Genomic DNA, 12,010 nt, shown 5'->3' on the forward strand with positions numbered 1-12,010 from the left:
TGTTTTTGTACTGTGATGATTTCAAATAGTGCAATAAAAGTCAAATGTTTTTTGAGATAGTGAGTCGGTGGGCTGTCAAAGTGAAGGCGATAAAACACATTCAGTGATGTATTTACATCTCTGTTTCCTGGTTCTCTTCCTGTTTGTCTTATGTGCAAGGGAGGTCATGCATGGTTGCATCAAAAACACTAAGAGCATGTTTTTTTCCCTCACTGCTCGTGTGTCTAAAGAACGATAAAGCAATGGAACAATCAAGAACTCTTTTTTGTGAGATATTTGAGTACATTAGTCTTCTTAATATCACATGTAGATGGGCATGTGCACATATATCCACTGGAGGGCAGTAATCCTATTAAAGCACTCTGAAATAATTTACAGTATTGTGAATTCAACCATGTGCCTCACTTCTCACCAGTTATTTAGTCTTTACTTTAACATAATAGAGAACTTTTTAGACGTTTCCATTCAGCAGTTATGTCAGTGGAAATTAGGTTGAACAGATTTGCAGAAAAATAAGTCAACGTGTGTGTGTGTGTGGCGGGGGGGGGGTATGTTGTTAGAGTAATGAAGACAGGTAATTGTTCCATTCCCGATGTCTGCGATGTCACAAAAGGGATTCCCCACCGCAGCAGTGAGTGGGCGCACAGTTTCAGAGAAATGAAGGCATGATTGCTCCGCATCTCCTCTTGAACTTCGCGCAGCCCGAGAGGCTCCTCCCTGTACAAATCAAGATGCGAAAATATTTAAGAATACGACGCAGAGACGTTCAAAACAGATTGCAGCGGGGGAGCTCACATGATCAAAGGTAAGATGCAGCTCTTTTTACATGACCACTATTGAATCTCAACATTAAAACTGATCAAAACTTTTAATGCAGTAATCACCTAAGGTGGCAGAGGATCTCACCCAGTCAAGTCACTATTAATTTCAGCAGGTACAATCCAACGAGAAAAAGCAATAGAATTCCATTATTTAACAAATAGATTCTAGTGGCTAATCACATAACTTGTAAGGATGAGTTTAATTTTTATTAAAGCTGAATTAATGACCTACAAACTAATAAGTTTTGGAAACGTTTTTTTTTTTTTTCCAGCATGCTTTGCATCTGAGTTAAAACACTTGCCTGTTATTTAATTATAGATATATGATTCAAGCTTTTATTCATGCTTGGATCCCAAATGAGTCACCCTCCCATAATCTGACAGAAATGAAAACACTACTAAACGCCATTAAGACAATTGCCCACTTCAGAGCCCTAGCCTTAGCTAGATCCTATTCTAAAAATAAGTATGGCCATAAGTGTCAAAACCATGACTATAGATAAGTAGATATGTAAAGTGCTTTAATATTATTTTTTTAATGTGAAATAAATTGAATTAAAGTTGGGGGAAAATAGATTAAAATGCATTACAGATAGGCCTGATGAGTAGAGGCCATGTGGGGATTAGTAAACAAAACCTGGCAACTCTTTCACTAATAAAAGAACACAATAATAACTGCTTCAACATGAAAAGTTCAACTGGTCATTAACTGATGATTAATAGTGATCAAAATAAACCAAACTCATTTTCTCAGGTTCAGGGAAGAGTAAAAATGAACACATCATCACTGTACAACCGTACTTTCATTTATTTTGCAGTGATGAACCTGGATGAGGACAGCAGTCTGTCAGTCAGTTGCGGCAATGGCAAACTGAGACAATGGCTCATCGAACAGATTGATAGCAGGAGATATTCTGGACTGGTTTGGGAAAATGATGAAAAAAGTATTTTTAGAATTCCATGGAAACATGCAGGAAAACAAGACTATAACCGTGAGGAGGATGCTGCGCTCTTCAAGGTCAGACCATCCCACCTGTCTTCTCACATTGCACCTGAAGTCTATGACAACTGCATTTTAAACAAACTAATGAATTGCTAAAAGTAGCGAAAATGTTTGCATTATTTAATATGTTTGAAAATGCTGTTTCTAAAAGGGTCCATCTATGAGTCCATTCTTTTAAACCATGAAGCTTTTAAAATTCTTTGCAGACTGGTGTGAATAAAGTGGAAATATAAACGTGTCTAATCTTATGTGATTGTTTCAGGCGTGGGCAATGTTCAAGGGAAAATATAAGGAAGGTGTGGACAAGCCAGATCCTCCCACATGGAAAACCAGACTACGCTGTGCTCTTAATAAAAGCAATGACTTTATTGAATTGGTAGAAAGAAGCCAGCTGGACATCTCCGAGCCCTACAAAGTCTACAGAATCATTCCAGAGGGAGCCAAAAAGGGTAAGTATTTAAAGATTGGCCATGCAAGATGCACTAGCTCTTTGTGCAAGCTGCAGACCAGCTTTCACTGTTTGTAGTTAAAGCTGTAACAAAGTGGGGTGCTGGATGTTTTATGGTTGAACTTTGACAATAAAATATAAAATCTATACTCATGCCATAGTGTAGCAATGGTCCATTTGCATATATAATATGCTGTTTCATTTTACAGTGCATCTCAGTGTTTGTAGACTGCTAGCAAATTTTCACATATATATATGCACAACTGCAGTTGATTCTGATGAGGCAGGAAGCACAAAGGAAGCCAAAGCATGTACCAAAAGGACTGTAGTGCTTTTTTTAGAGGGCTTCGGTTACTAAGTGTAGGGTGCACATAACACAACCAGGCGACCTCCAGCCTTGCATAACTAAGTTTCTGCTATAATACAACAGTTTGTGTCACACCGGAGCAGTTCTTTATATCTGGGCTAATGCCTGAATTAATAAGCATTTGATTCCTGGACAAGAGGCACTTGTCTCCGTTATCTGTTGCACTCATTTTGCAAACCAAACCAACCTGCAACTCTAAAGTACCACAAACTCACAAGTGCAGAAAACATATTCACAGTTTAAACCTGCCAAAATGAATCAGAGGTCCACTTGGTTTATTGTTAATCAATCTAATAATGTATGGTTGTTAAGGAAGTTAATTTCTTTCTTTTTTTTTTTTCTTTGTATGAGCTTTTATTCTGGATAAGCAACACCTTCATGAAAGTATGGAAACATTGTAGGCATATTAGCTGACAAACATATTTCTGGTTTTGTATATTTATAGGAATGAAGATGAGCAGTATGGAGGAGACACCATCGCATATAAATACCCTAGGCTATATTCCTCCATATACGTCTCTGCACAACCAGGTCAGCAGCGTGTGGCTGTTGCATCCTATAAACTGCACCTAAGACATAAAAAAACAAAAACAAAGGTCTTGGTTTTGTGACATCTTGACCATGTGACCATGTCTGTGCTCTCCTTTCAGGGGCCTGGCTATATGGTTTCTCAGGAGAGAAGAGATTGGAGAGATTTTTCACCAGCCGAGCAACAACCTCTTCCTGCTTCACATCACCATGGGCCACATGCAGATCTACAGTATGGACAGTGCCACTATCCATCACCGATCAGCCGGCCTTGGCCTGGGTCGCACGCAGAAAATGGTATGATACAGTAATACACACATTATGGATACATACAGAACACATTCATACTGTACACACTGTAATGTCTGACTCAAATTGTGTTTGGTTGAATAAGTTTTAAATATGTCACATTTTGTTTGTTTTAATGTATAAATATAAGCATTTTTTCAGTTTCCATAAATATTATCTAAATAAAGGAACTTATTTTCCAACCAGACTCTAATTGACATGATGTCAGACCTTTTTATTCTCTCAGTCAGGTCAGGAAATGCCAGAAAATACAAAGATTACTTGTAATCATGTTGTTGTTTATTGGGTAAGTCAATATGTCTGTGAAGATTCTTCAATACCCAATTTAAAAGTCAATAGTTATGACAATTCTGATATAGTTTATACTAGAATCCAAGTTTGATCAATAAATTATCAAAAATGCTCACAAAGACACATGCAAATATTGTTCATAATTATTTTATGCACAGGAGAGACCAAGACAATTTGTGACACTTAGATGTGCAAAACAAAATATTAAGTCTAAAGCATCAATTTTACTGGAAGAGGTAAAATGTTAATTTTTTTGTATGTACGTTTGAGTTTGATCATATGCCTCAAGGCTCAAGAACTCAGAGGCATCCTTAAGAATGAATATGCAGAAAAGTCCCATAAACATATTGGTGCAGGCTGGGTGCATGGCAGTAATGACATAGCTGGCAAACATGCAGTACTGCAACAGATTCAGCAGTGCTGATCAGTGGTCATTGTAGTTGCTTGAGTTAAGCTGCTTCTGTACATGACAGAAAGATTATATTTTGGGATTTTTCACACATCGACAAAAGCGAGCATGGAACTTACAGAACGTCTAGATAAGACTTAAGGCATATATGCATAATAAAAGTTGACAGAGCAGTAGTTTCCCATTCAATATTCTAATTATGACCTGTATTTATTGAATTTATTCTGGTTTTCAGGTTTTCAGCTCTCCTTCCACACCTACTTTTCAGAGTCCCAACCGTCCATGTATGCAATGGATCATAACAATGCCATATCAGGTAATGAACACACTAAGACTATGGGTGCAATTTTGCCGATCTCATACTATTGTCATGTTTCTTATGAAATTTATGATGATGGATGTCAGATTGGTTCTTTTTTCTACTGTGAGATAAATCTACCTAAGGATACAAATAAAGTAACCTGAATCTGAACCTAAAACACATGCACACAGACTGGCACTACCATTCACTCATATAGTCATTTAAAAATATATGTTATTTTGAATATATTTGCATTTATAGATAAGAAACTACAGTACAAACACTTTGTCCAATAACTTACATGTACTTACTTCCCTATTCTAAACTTCAAGCAGCAGTTCATGATATCAAATAGTTTAGTTTAGAGTTTATCTTTTATCTGTCACATGATCATAGTTTAAAAAAAGAGGGTAAAAATATGGTTGGAATGACAAGAGAGACATGGTTAAAACTATACATGTTGACGATACTGACATAGTGTCAGTATACAATATATGTGGAGAAGCTTGACATATCAGAGCCTCCATCTTATCATTATGTTGACAGGGTTTCCTACATTAGGAAGGTTTCCTACATCTGAAAACTACTTGTCTCTCTCTTCCAGATTTCAGCCTGCATGTCTCCTTATACTACAGAGAGTCTTTGGTGAAGGAAACTACCACTACCAGCCCTGAAGGTTGTTGGATCACATCTTCCTCTTCCTCCTCTCCATCCTCTTCCTCCTCATCTTCTCCATGCCCAGAGGACAAGGTTCACAGTGGGGCAGAAATCATCCTTTTTCCATTCCCATACCCTGAATCTCAGAGGCAGGGCGCTGAGATGCTTCCTAACATACTGGAGAAGGGGGTGCTTCTGTGGATGACACATGATGGGTTGTATGCTAAGCGCCTGTGCCAGGGACGAGTGTACTGGGAAGGACCTCTTGCTGCATTTATGGATAAACCCAACAAACTGGAGAAGGAGCAGCCATGCAAATTGTTTGACACCCAGCAATTCCTTCTTGGTAAGCACTAATGCACTGCTGTAGCTTTGTCTTCATGCCTACAGGTTTAGACAAAATAACAGAAATACCTGCATAATACCTGTCTGATATAATATTTCTGCAATAAAAACTACTTTTATGATATTTTTAATAGTTTCTTTGTGTACAATATCCATCAGCAATTGTATATATATCTCTAATGGAGACACATTTATTATTAAACGTTTTACTACATTATTACTTATTTTTTGTTTTTTCACTAGCCTTCACTTAGAAGCTACATTAATAATTCAAATCTGATTGCAACTACATTACAGTGTGTTACAAAGCATACATTAAATGTTTATATATTGCTTATGCAGGAAATGCTGAATAGAGGAGTTAAAATAAAGGGCTACTGTGTAAACAGTATAGTAGGTGGAGCTAATCTTATACAGTTTGCATCAGATTTCACAAGATAATCATATATTTGTGTGTTAAAAGCACAAAGTAACCTGTAACAAAAGTTTTTTTGATGAATGCAGAGTAAAAAAGTACATTTCCCTAAAAACACAGTACAATATAACATCAAGTGGATTTCACTGAACTACAAGTGCTTTAAAATTTTCAGCTGTTCAAAAATATGGTGATTCAACTTTATGGCAATTTGTTCGCTGTTAGATTGTGTTATTATTAAATTATGCTGAAAGCATAAACTATATTGAGGCTGTTCAATATTCTGGATATTTTCTGAGCACATGCCCAACAAAAACACAGATTTCCAGGCAAGTAGTAATAAATTATAAAAAAAATGACTGTAGCTTTCTGTACATGAGCAGGATTTTAGTCCATTTAAATGAACAGACCTCCATTCTTGAGTAATTTGGTGCAGATCCTTTTTGTTCACAGTGATGGTTTGGCTTGACTGCTTATTGAGATGTGTGAGTACAATTCCGGTAATGTACAAGTGACCATGCAGCATCAGCTATTTACACTATGATGATGACTAATCATGTTGATAATAACTGTGATGGTTTTGATGATGGAGAGGCTGCAGGTGCTTTAGCTGGGTAAGTCCCTCACTGTCAAGGTAGCATAAAGAAGCTAGTCACATTCTCAGCAGGGGGCCAAAGTGTGTGGAGTCCCCACCCACCTTCTGTGGTCCACCACACAGTATGACAAGATGGTGTTTTCTGTGCACACTAAAATTTCCATTGTCCTCATCAGTAGTTTCCAGAGAAGTGATTATGATTAAGGAAAATGTCTTGTGAGCAATTTGGGGTTTTTAATGTTGTAAAGTGACAGGCTAGAGTATGTAATAGGTATCACCTTATTGTGTTTTTTTTTTATTATTTCCCTTCTCTTTTCTTGTTCTTCTTTTCTCAGAGCTTCAAGAGTTTGCCCACAGTGGCCGACATCTACCAAGACACCAGGTGGTGCTATGTTTTGGAGACGAGTATCCCGACCCACAGCGCCCAAGGAAGATGATCACAGCACAGGTATGCATATATTACAAAATATTTCCTACTAATTGAAATCAGCACATATAGCAAATAGCTATTGGTGATTTTAAATATTTAGTACTCTAAGAACCATGTATGCACAAAAAACATAAAATAGGTATTACAGTTCTTTGTTATGCTGTGTTGCCTTTTGCCTTCTATTCTTTAGATATCACTCTTTGCCTCTGTAAGACAGACCAGGATAGTATGACTCAGTAGTCGCAGACATATTTCAAACATAGATGTAATTTTATTTTAGGTGGAGCCAGTGTTTGCCAGAAAATTGGTGTACTATTACCAGCAGAACAATGGCCACCACCTGCGAGTCTATGATCATGTCCAGGAACACAACACGTCTCCAACTACCGACTATTCTCCTCAAAGACCTCTACAGCATATTCAGGAGTGACAAGCACACTTTCTCTCTCTCTATCTCTCATCTCTCTCTCTCTCTCTCTCACACACACACACACACACACACACACACACATACACATACTCTCTCTTTTTTTGAGAACTTTTATTGACAAGGCAGTCCCTAGTACCTTCCAGTACTTTAACCATTACAGCTAAATGCCTAATTCCAACCCTTACCCTAACCCTAACCTAGGCTATTGCCTTAACCCTAAAGCCAAGTCCTATTTCTCACACAGGAATCTGAAAAGGTGAGGACTGGCCAAAATGCCATAATGCCATTCGAATTATGCTCAAAGTGTACCTGCCAAAGATAGAAGTAAACACACACACAGGCAGGAGGGCATGAAAGTGAATGTAACCCTCAGACCATTTATCACGCCTTATGACTGCAGTGCTGTGAACTGTAAATGGTAGAAATGGTTTTGTTACTGAGGGGTAGAGATGGGGAAGACCCTATTGTTTTCATTTGAACACCTATGCATTGTAGACTTTGTCTGTGACTGTGGAGTAATGTTTTTTTTTTTTTTTTTGCTAAAAGTATTATTGTGATAGTGTGAAGGATGCGGTTTGAGGGTAGGGGGACGAGGGGAGCGGAGGGCGACTGAGACAGGAAGTACTAGCACAGGTGCACAGGAAGAATGGCCCCCAAGGCAAACACTGATACGTCAAAAGGATACAACAGTATGAATGAATACTTATTGCATTTACACAGATAATAGTTGACAATGTCCTTGTTGCAATCAGAGTCAATTCAGAGTCCAGACAAGCAGACTTTCAGTTTTAAACTCTGTTGACATAGCTTTTTCCATGGTTCAAAACCTGCAGTACTTGATATGCAAAATAAAACATAACGTTAGGTGAGGAAGTGAACAGTCAGCAACATCAGTGCTTAGTCCAGCGAGAACTTAATTCTGTGTATCATTGCAAAAAAGTGCTACAGTTGGAATGTGACAGAAATTGATGTTATCACTTGTCTGGTGGTGTAGTAGAGGAAGCAGTTATCATGAATTGTTTCCCCTCTTGGCTGCTGCTTGTATTGCAGGGCATGTTTATGAACATCTTTGTAGTGAATATGGTCTTTTTTTTTATATAAATATCTGATTCCTTTAAATTCTATCAAAATGATGATAGAAAATCAGAAAAAAGCCATTTGTGGTAATCAAGATAAATAAACTATTTTGCGTGAGGTGGATGCAGACTAAAGCCCTTTACTGTACGTTTCTTTACCATTTCCTGCACTGTATTATACCTCCAAGATGAAAGCTACAACTTCTAATTTTGATAATAATTTCCAACCATTCAGGGTTTGCTTATATCTTTGTCTGATGACTGTTACCATTAAAATGTAAAACTGCTCATTTAAGTTATGGATGCAGATAGACAATAACGTCAATCGCTCATAACCTGGATCTAAGGAAACTTCACAGGGGTTACAATAAAGAGGATAAACAGATGATTACATAAATACTAAGTTATTTTATAAAAACATATGTTCATTCATTTGACCTTTACTAATCATTGACATTTCTTGTGAAATACTGTAAACAGTTGTTGTGCTTCCTCAGATTTTTAATAAATATTCAAATGTAACAATATGAATTAAAAACCCAATCTATGGACATCAAATTTGTGATGAGGGTGTATATAAATAAGTTTTCATATTTAGTGCTCACTACCAAAAAAGGTTAGGAAGCAGTGGTTTTCATTACATTGTCAGAGAGCTCATGGCCAAAAGGACTGGCAGTGATGGGCGGCCTTAATCTGACTGGACTGAAGGAAGTTGACTGGAAAAATCATAGTCAACCCGTAACTTGGGGGAGAGAAACCGTACCTGTTCCTCTTGACATGAAACCAGTGGCCTCTTAAAGGGGAAGAAAAACTACCTTTGTGGTCTGTACACAGGTTGAGCCAGGGAGGAGAATTTTTGTTCCCATGCCTGAGTCACTGTACAATATTATTAAACATAATGTCCAATAAAATCTACCTTAAGAGCTTGACAAAATTTATGGTACCTATTTACTTATAATACAAAAAAGTCAGTAAAGTCAGTGGAATTCCTCATGTCGATGAACTAAAGGCCAAAACAACAATATAAGGGATAAAGGTTGCATTGTAGTTTCTTCTTGGTCCAGAGTTTCGATCTCTGCATTTACTTCCTTCACACTTAAACCACATCACTTTCACAATGCCTTCAAAAGTCTGACCAAAATCAAAGGCAGGAATGTTTTTCTTTTTAATGTGTGTGTGTATGTCTGTGTATGTGGATGAATCATAAATCCCTTTCCCCCTCAAACATCTAGTCAGTCCCTCTGATTCTCTGCTGTGTGAAATTTTGTTTGTCAGACACCTGACTCATTCAAAATGAAACCCAAATAGTGAAAATGTTTGATAAATGTACAGTTGCTTCTGTTGTAAACATTTGTGTGTTTGTGTATATTGTGAAGGGCCTTGTGTGTGCATGTGTGTAGGTGGGTATGTGTTTATGTCACACAGATTCAATATTACTGTTATCAGGAATTGACATTTATGGACACAGGATAAAGCATGTGACTCCCCCACCTACAACATCAGTGACGCAGCCACAGGCACATCCATTTCACGTTACAGTTACAGTAAAACATTCAGATCAGGTTACAGAGGAAACTCACAAAATAAATTTTAGAACAACAAGAAGAAATTAATGTGGAGATTAATATAAAACTGGCACATGAAGAAATGATATTTTTGAATAAACACATGAATCCTCTACTACGCAAGTCCGCTGTGCTAGTTTGTTTTTATACTGTCCTGATTTGCAAACAAAAGGAAGAAGAATATTTGGTTAGAAAAAGACAGAAAAGAAAATGAAAAAAAGAAAAACACAATCACACATTTGCCATGGTGTTTCCCCCTCTGCAGGAAGCCACATCATTTGTAGTCAGGCTTCACTTTTTCCGCCTATATGAGCCGTTACTCCAAGTGACATCGCCTGAGCCCTTCACTTGAAGTTTTGGAGGAGAGAGTCAGCTAACGCCACCAATAAAAAAAGTTTTTAAATAGAAATGAAACTGTCAACAGCATATAAGCTTTCTCAAAAAGAAAGTGATAGGCTGGCTTTGTTATGAATCAGTATAAATTTGACTGAATGGGCTGCTAGTGATAGACACATATATACAACATGACGATTTTTACATCTCAAAAAATAAGTAACAGAAATGACTGGAACATTGTATCTGTCATGTAAATATATTAATCTATAGCCTACATATCTATTTGTGACTGTATCTATCTGACTGCCCTTCTTTCATAAAACTCTGTTGGTCTAAATCACAGACTTTAGACAGTAATTTAGTAGTGTATTAGAATTTCTGTTGAAACCAGATAAATCAAAGCTTTATAACATTAACCAGCGGCCTGTTGTCTTCTCCCCACCACAACCCTGAGTGGTGCTTTCACCAGATGCACAGGGAGCTGGTGGTCCTGAATTTACTGTTGCATTTGGATTTTTCTGATTATACGGAGCCACAGCTCCATATGGGTTAACAAGACAGAACCTGCCTTTATCCCTCTGACCTTTTAGCTCCTCAGAACTGGTTTTCATTAATGTTTTGAAAGTATTTTTGTCTGTATATATTATGCATAAAAAACAAAGGGCAAATTGCATCTTGTATTTATTACAAAGCCTACAGGAGCATTTTTTTTTTCTTTTATTAAAACAGGACAATTATGACTTATGAAGGATTGGTAGCAGGTCTAATTATAATATATGAAGGTTCTAAAGAAGAAAAAAATCAGGTTGTCTCATGACAAAACCTTAATGTTTTGCTGACATCTGCTGGTTAGTTGTACTATGGTGTGGTGGCCGTCCAAACCAGTTAGTCAAGACCTTTCAGTTAAATCACAATATAAATCAGAGGGATGGTAAGGAGACGTCACACAGAGACAAACAGGCAATTTTAAATGACTTTTCAACTAAAACAGTCAGAAAACACAAATAACAAGAAAAATCAGGAACACAAGTGACAAGTAAGGATAAACAGTAAAGTAGCCAACAAGAGAAAATGGCTTAAATACTAAGTGGCAAATTACTACATGTTAAACAGTCCAAGAGTGGGAAACTGAAACAAAGACATGGGCTGGGCTTAAACTAACAAACTAACTAGACTTACTGTAGGTGAACCTAACAAAGATTGTCAGAAGCAAGGGTGAAACAGAAAGTGTACCAAGTGAGAGTCCAAAACAAGAAACAATATGAAACTGTGACAAATACTTAATGAATAATAAAGAAATGCACTGTAAAATGTATTTAAATTGAACAAATAGAGAAGGTACAATAAAAATCACATTTTGCTTGACAGAGCTCATAGTTACCTCTTTATGTGGGGTAGTGATATTTAAATTTTTAATTATTTGAAGGGTCATAATACTAAAATGTTGGGAGCCACTAGTATATTGTGAAAGTGGTCACTATGCTTCTTCCCTATATTTAGGGTTAAAGTCAGATCTAAGGTAAAGCTAGTAAATCTCTAGATAATAAAATATTGATGATTGCGCTGACTTGTCATACACGGTTCTTGCTGTTGCACAGTCCTGTGGGTGGTCATACTAGCTTTAAAGCACTTGGCAAAAAACAGGCATAAGGATACTTTATATGCAGCTGGAACTGCCAGATGT

At 37.1% G+C, this 12,010-nt stretch overlaps 1 protein-coding gene across 1 annotated transcript; it reads left to right on the plus strand.

The window, feature by feature from the left end:
- The first annotated feature begins 653 nt into the window (after positions 1–653).
- Positions 654–10,105, plus strand: irf4a (interferon regulatory factor 4a). The gene is made up of 9 exons (XM_026313307.1): positions 654–805; positions 1,640–1,839; positions 2,087–2,273; positions 3,085–3,170; positions 3,290–3,464; positions 4,412–4,492; positions 5,082–5,480; positions 6,825–6,937; positions 7,200–10,105. The coding sequence occupies exons 1-9, from the start codon at positions 796–798 to the stop codon at positions 7,347–7,349; spliced, it is 1,401 nt and encodes a 466-aa protein (XP_026169092.1). The 5' UTR covers positions 654–795; the 3' UTR covers positions 7,350–10,105.
- Positions 10,106–12,010: the final 1,905 nt, after the last annotated feature.

The sequence above is a fragment of the Mastacembelus armatus genome, chromosome 17 (genome assembly GCF_900324485.2).
Source record: "Mastacembelus armatus chromosome 17, fMasArm1.2, whole genome shotgun sequence".
Classification (NCBI taxonomy): Eukaryota; Metazoa; Chordata; class Actinopteri; order Synbranchiformes; family Mastacembelidae; genus Mastacembelus; species Mastacembelus armatus.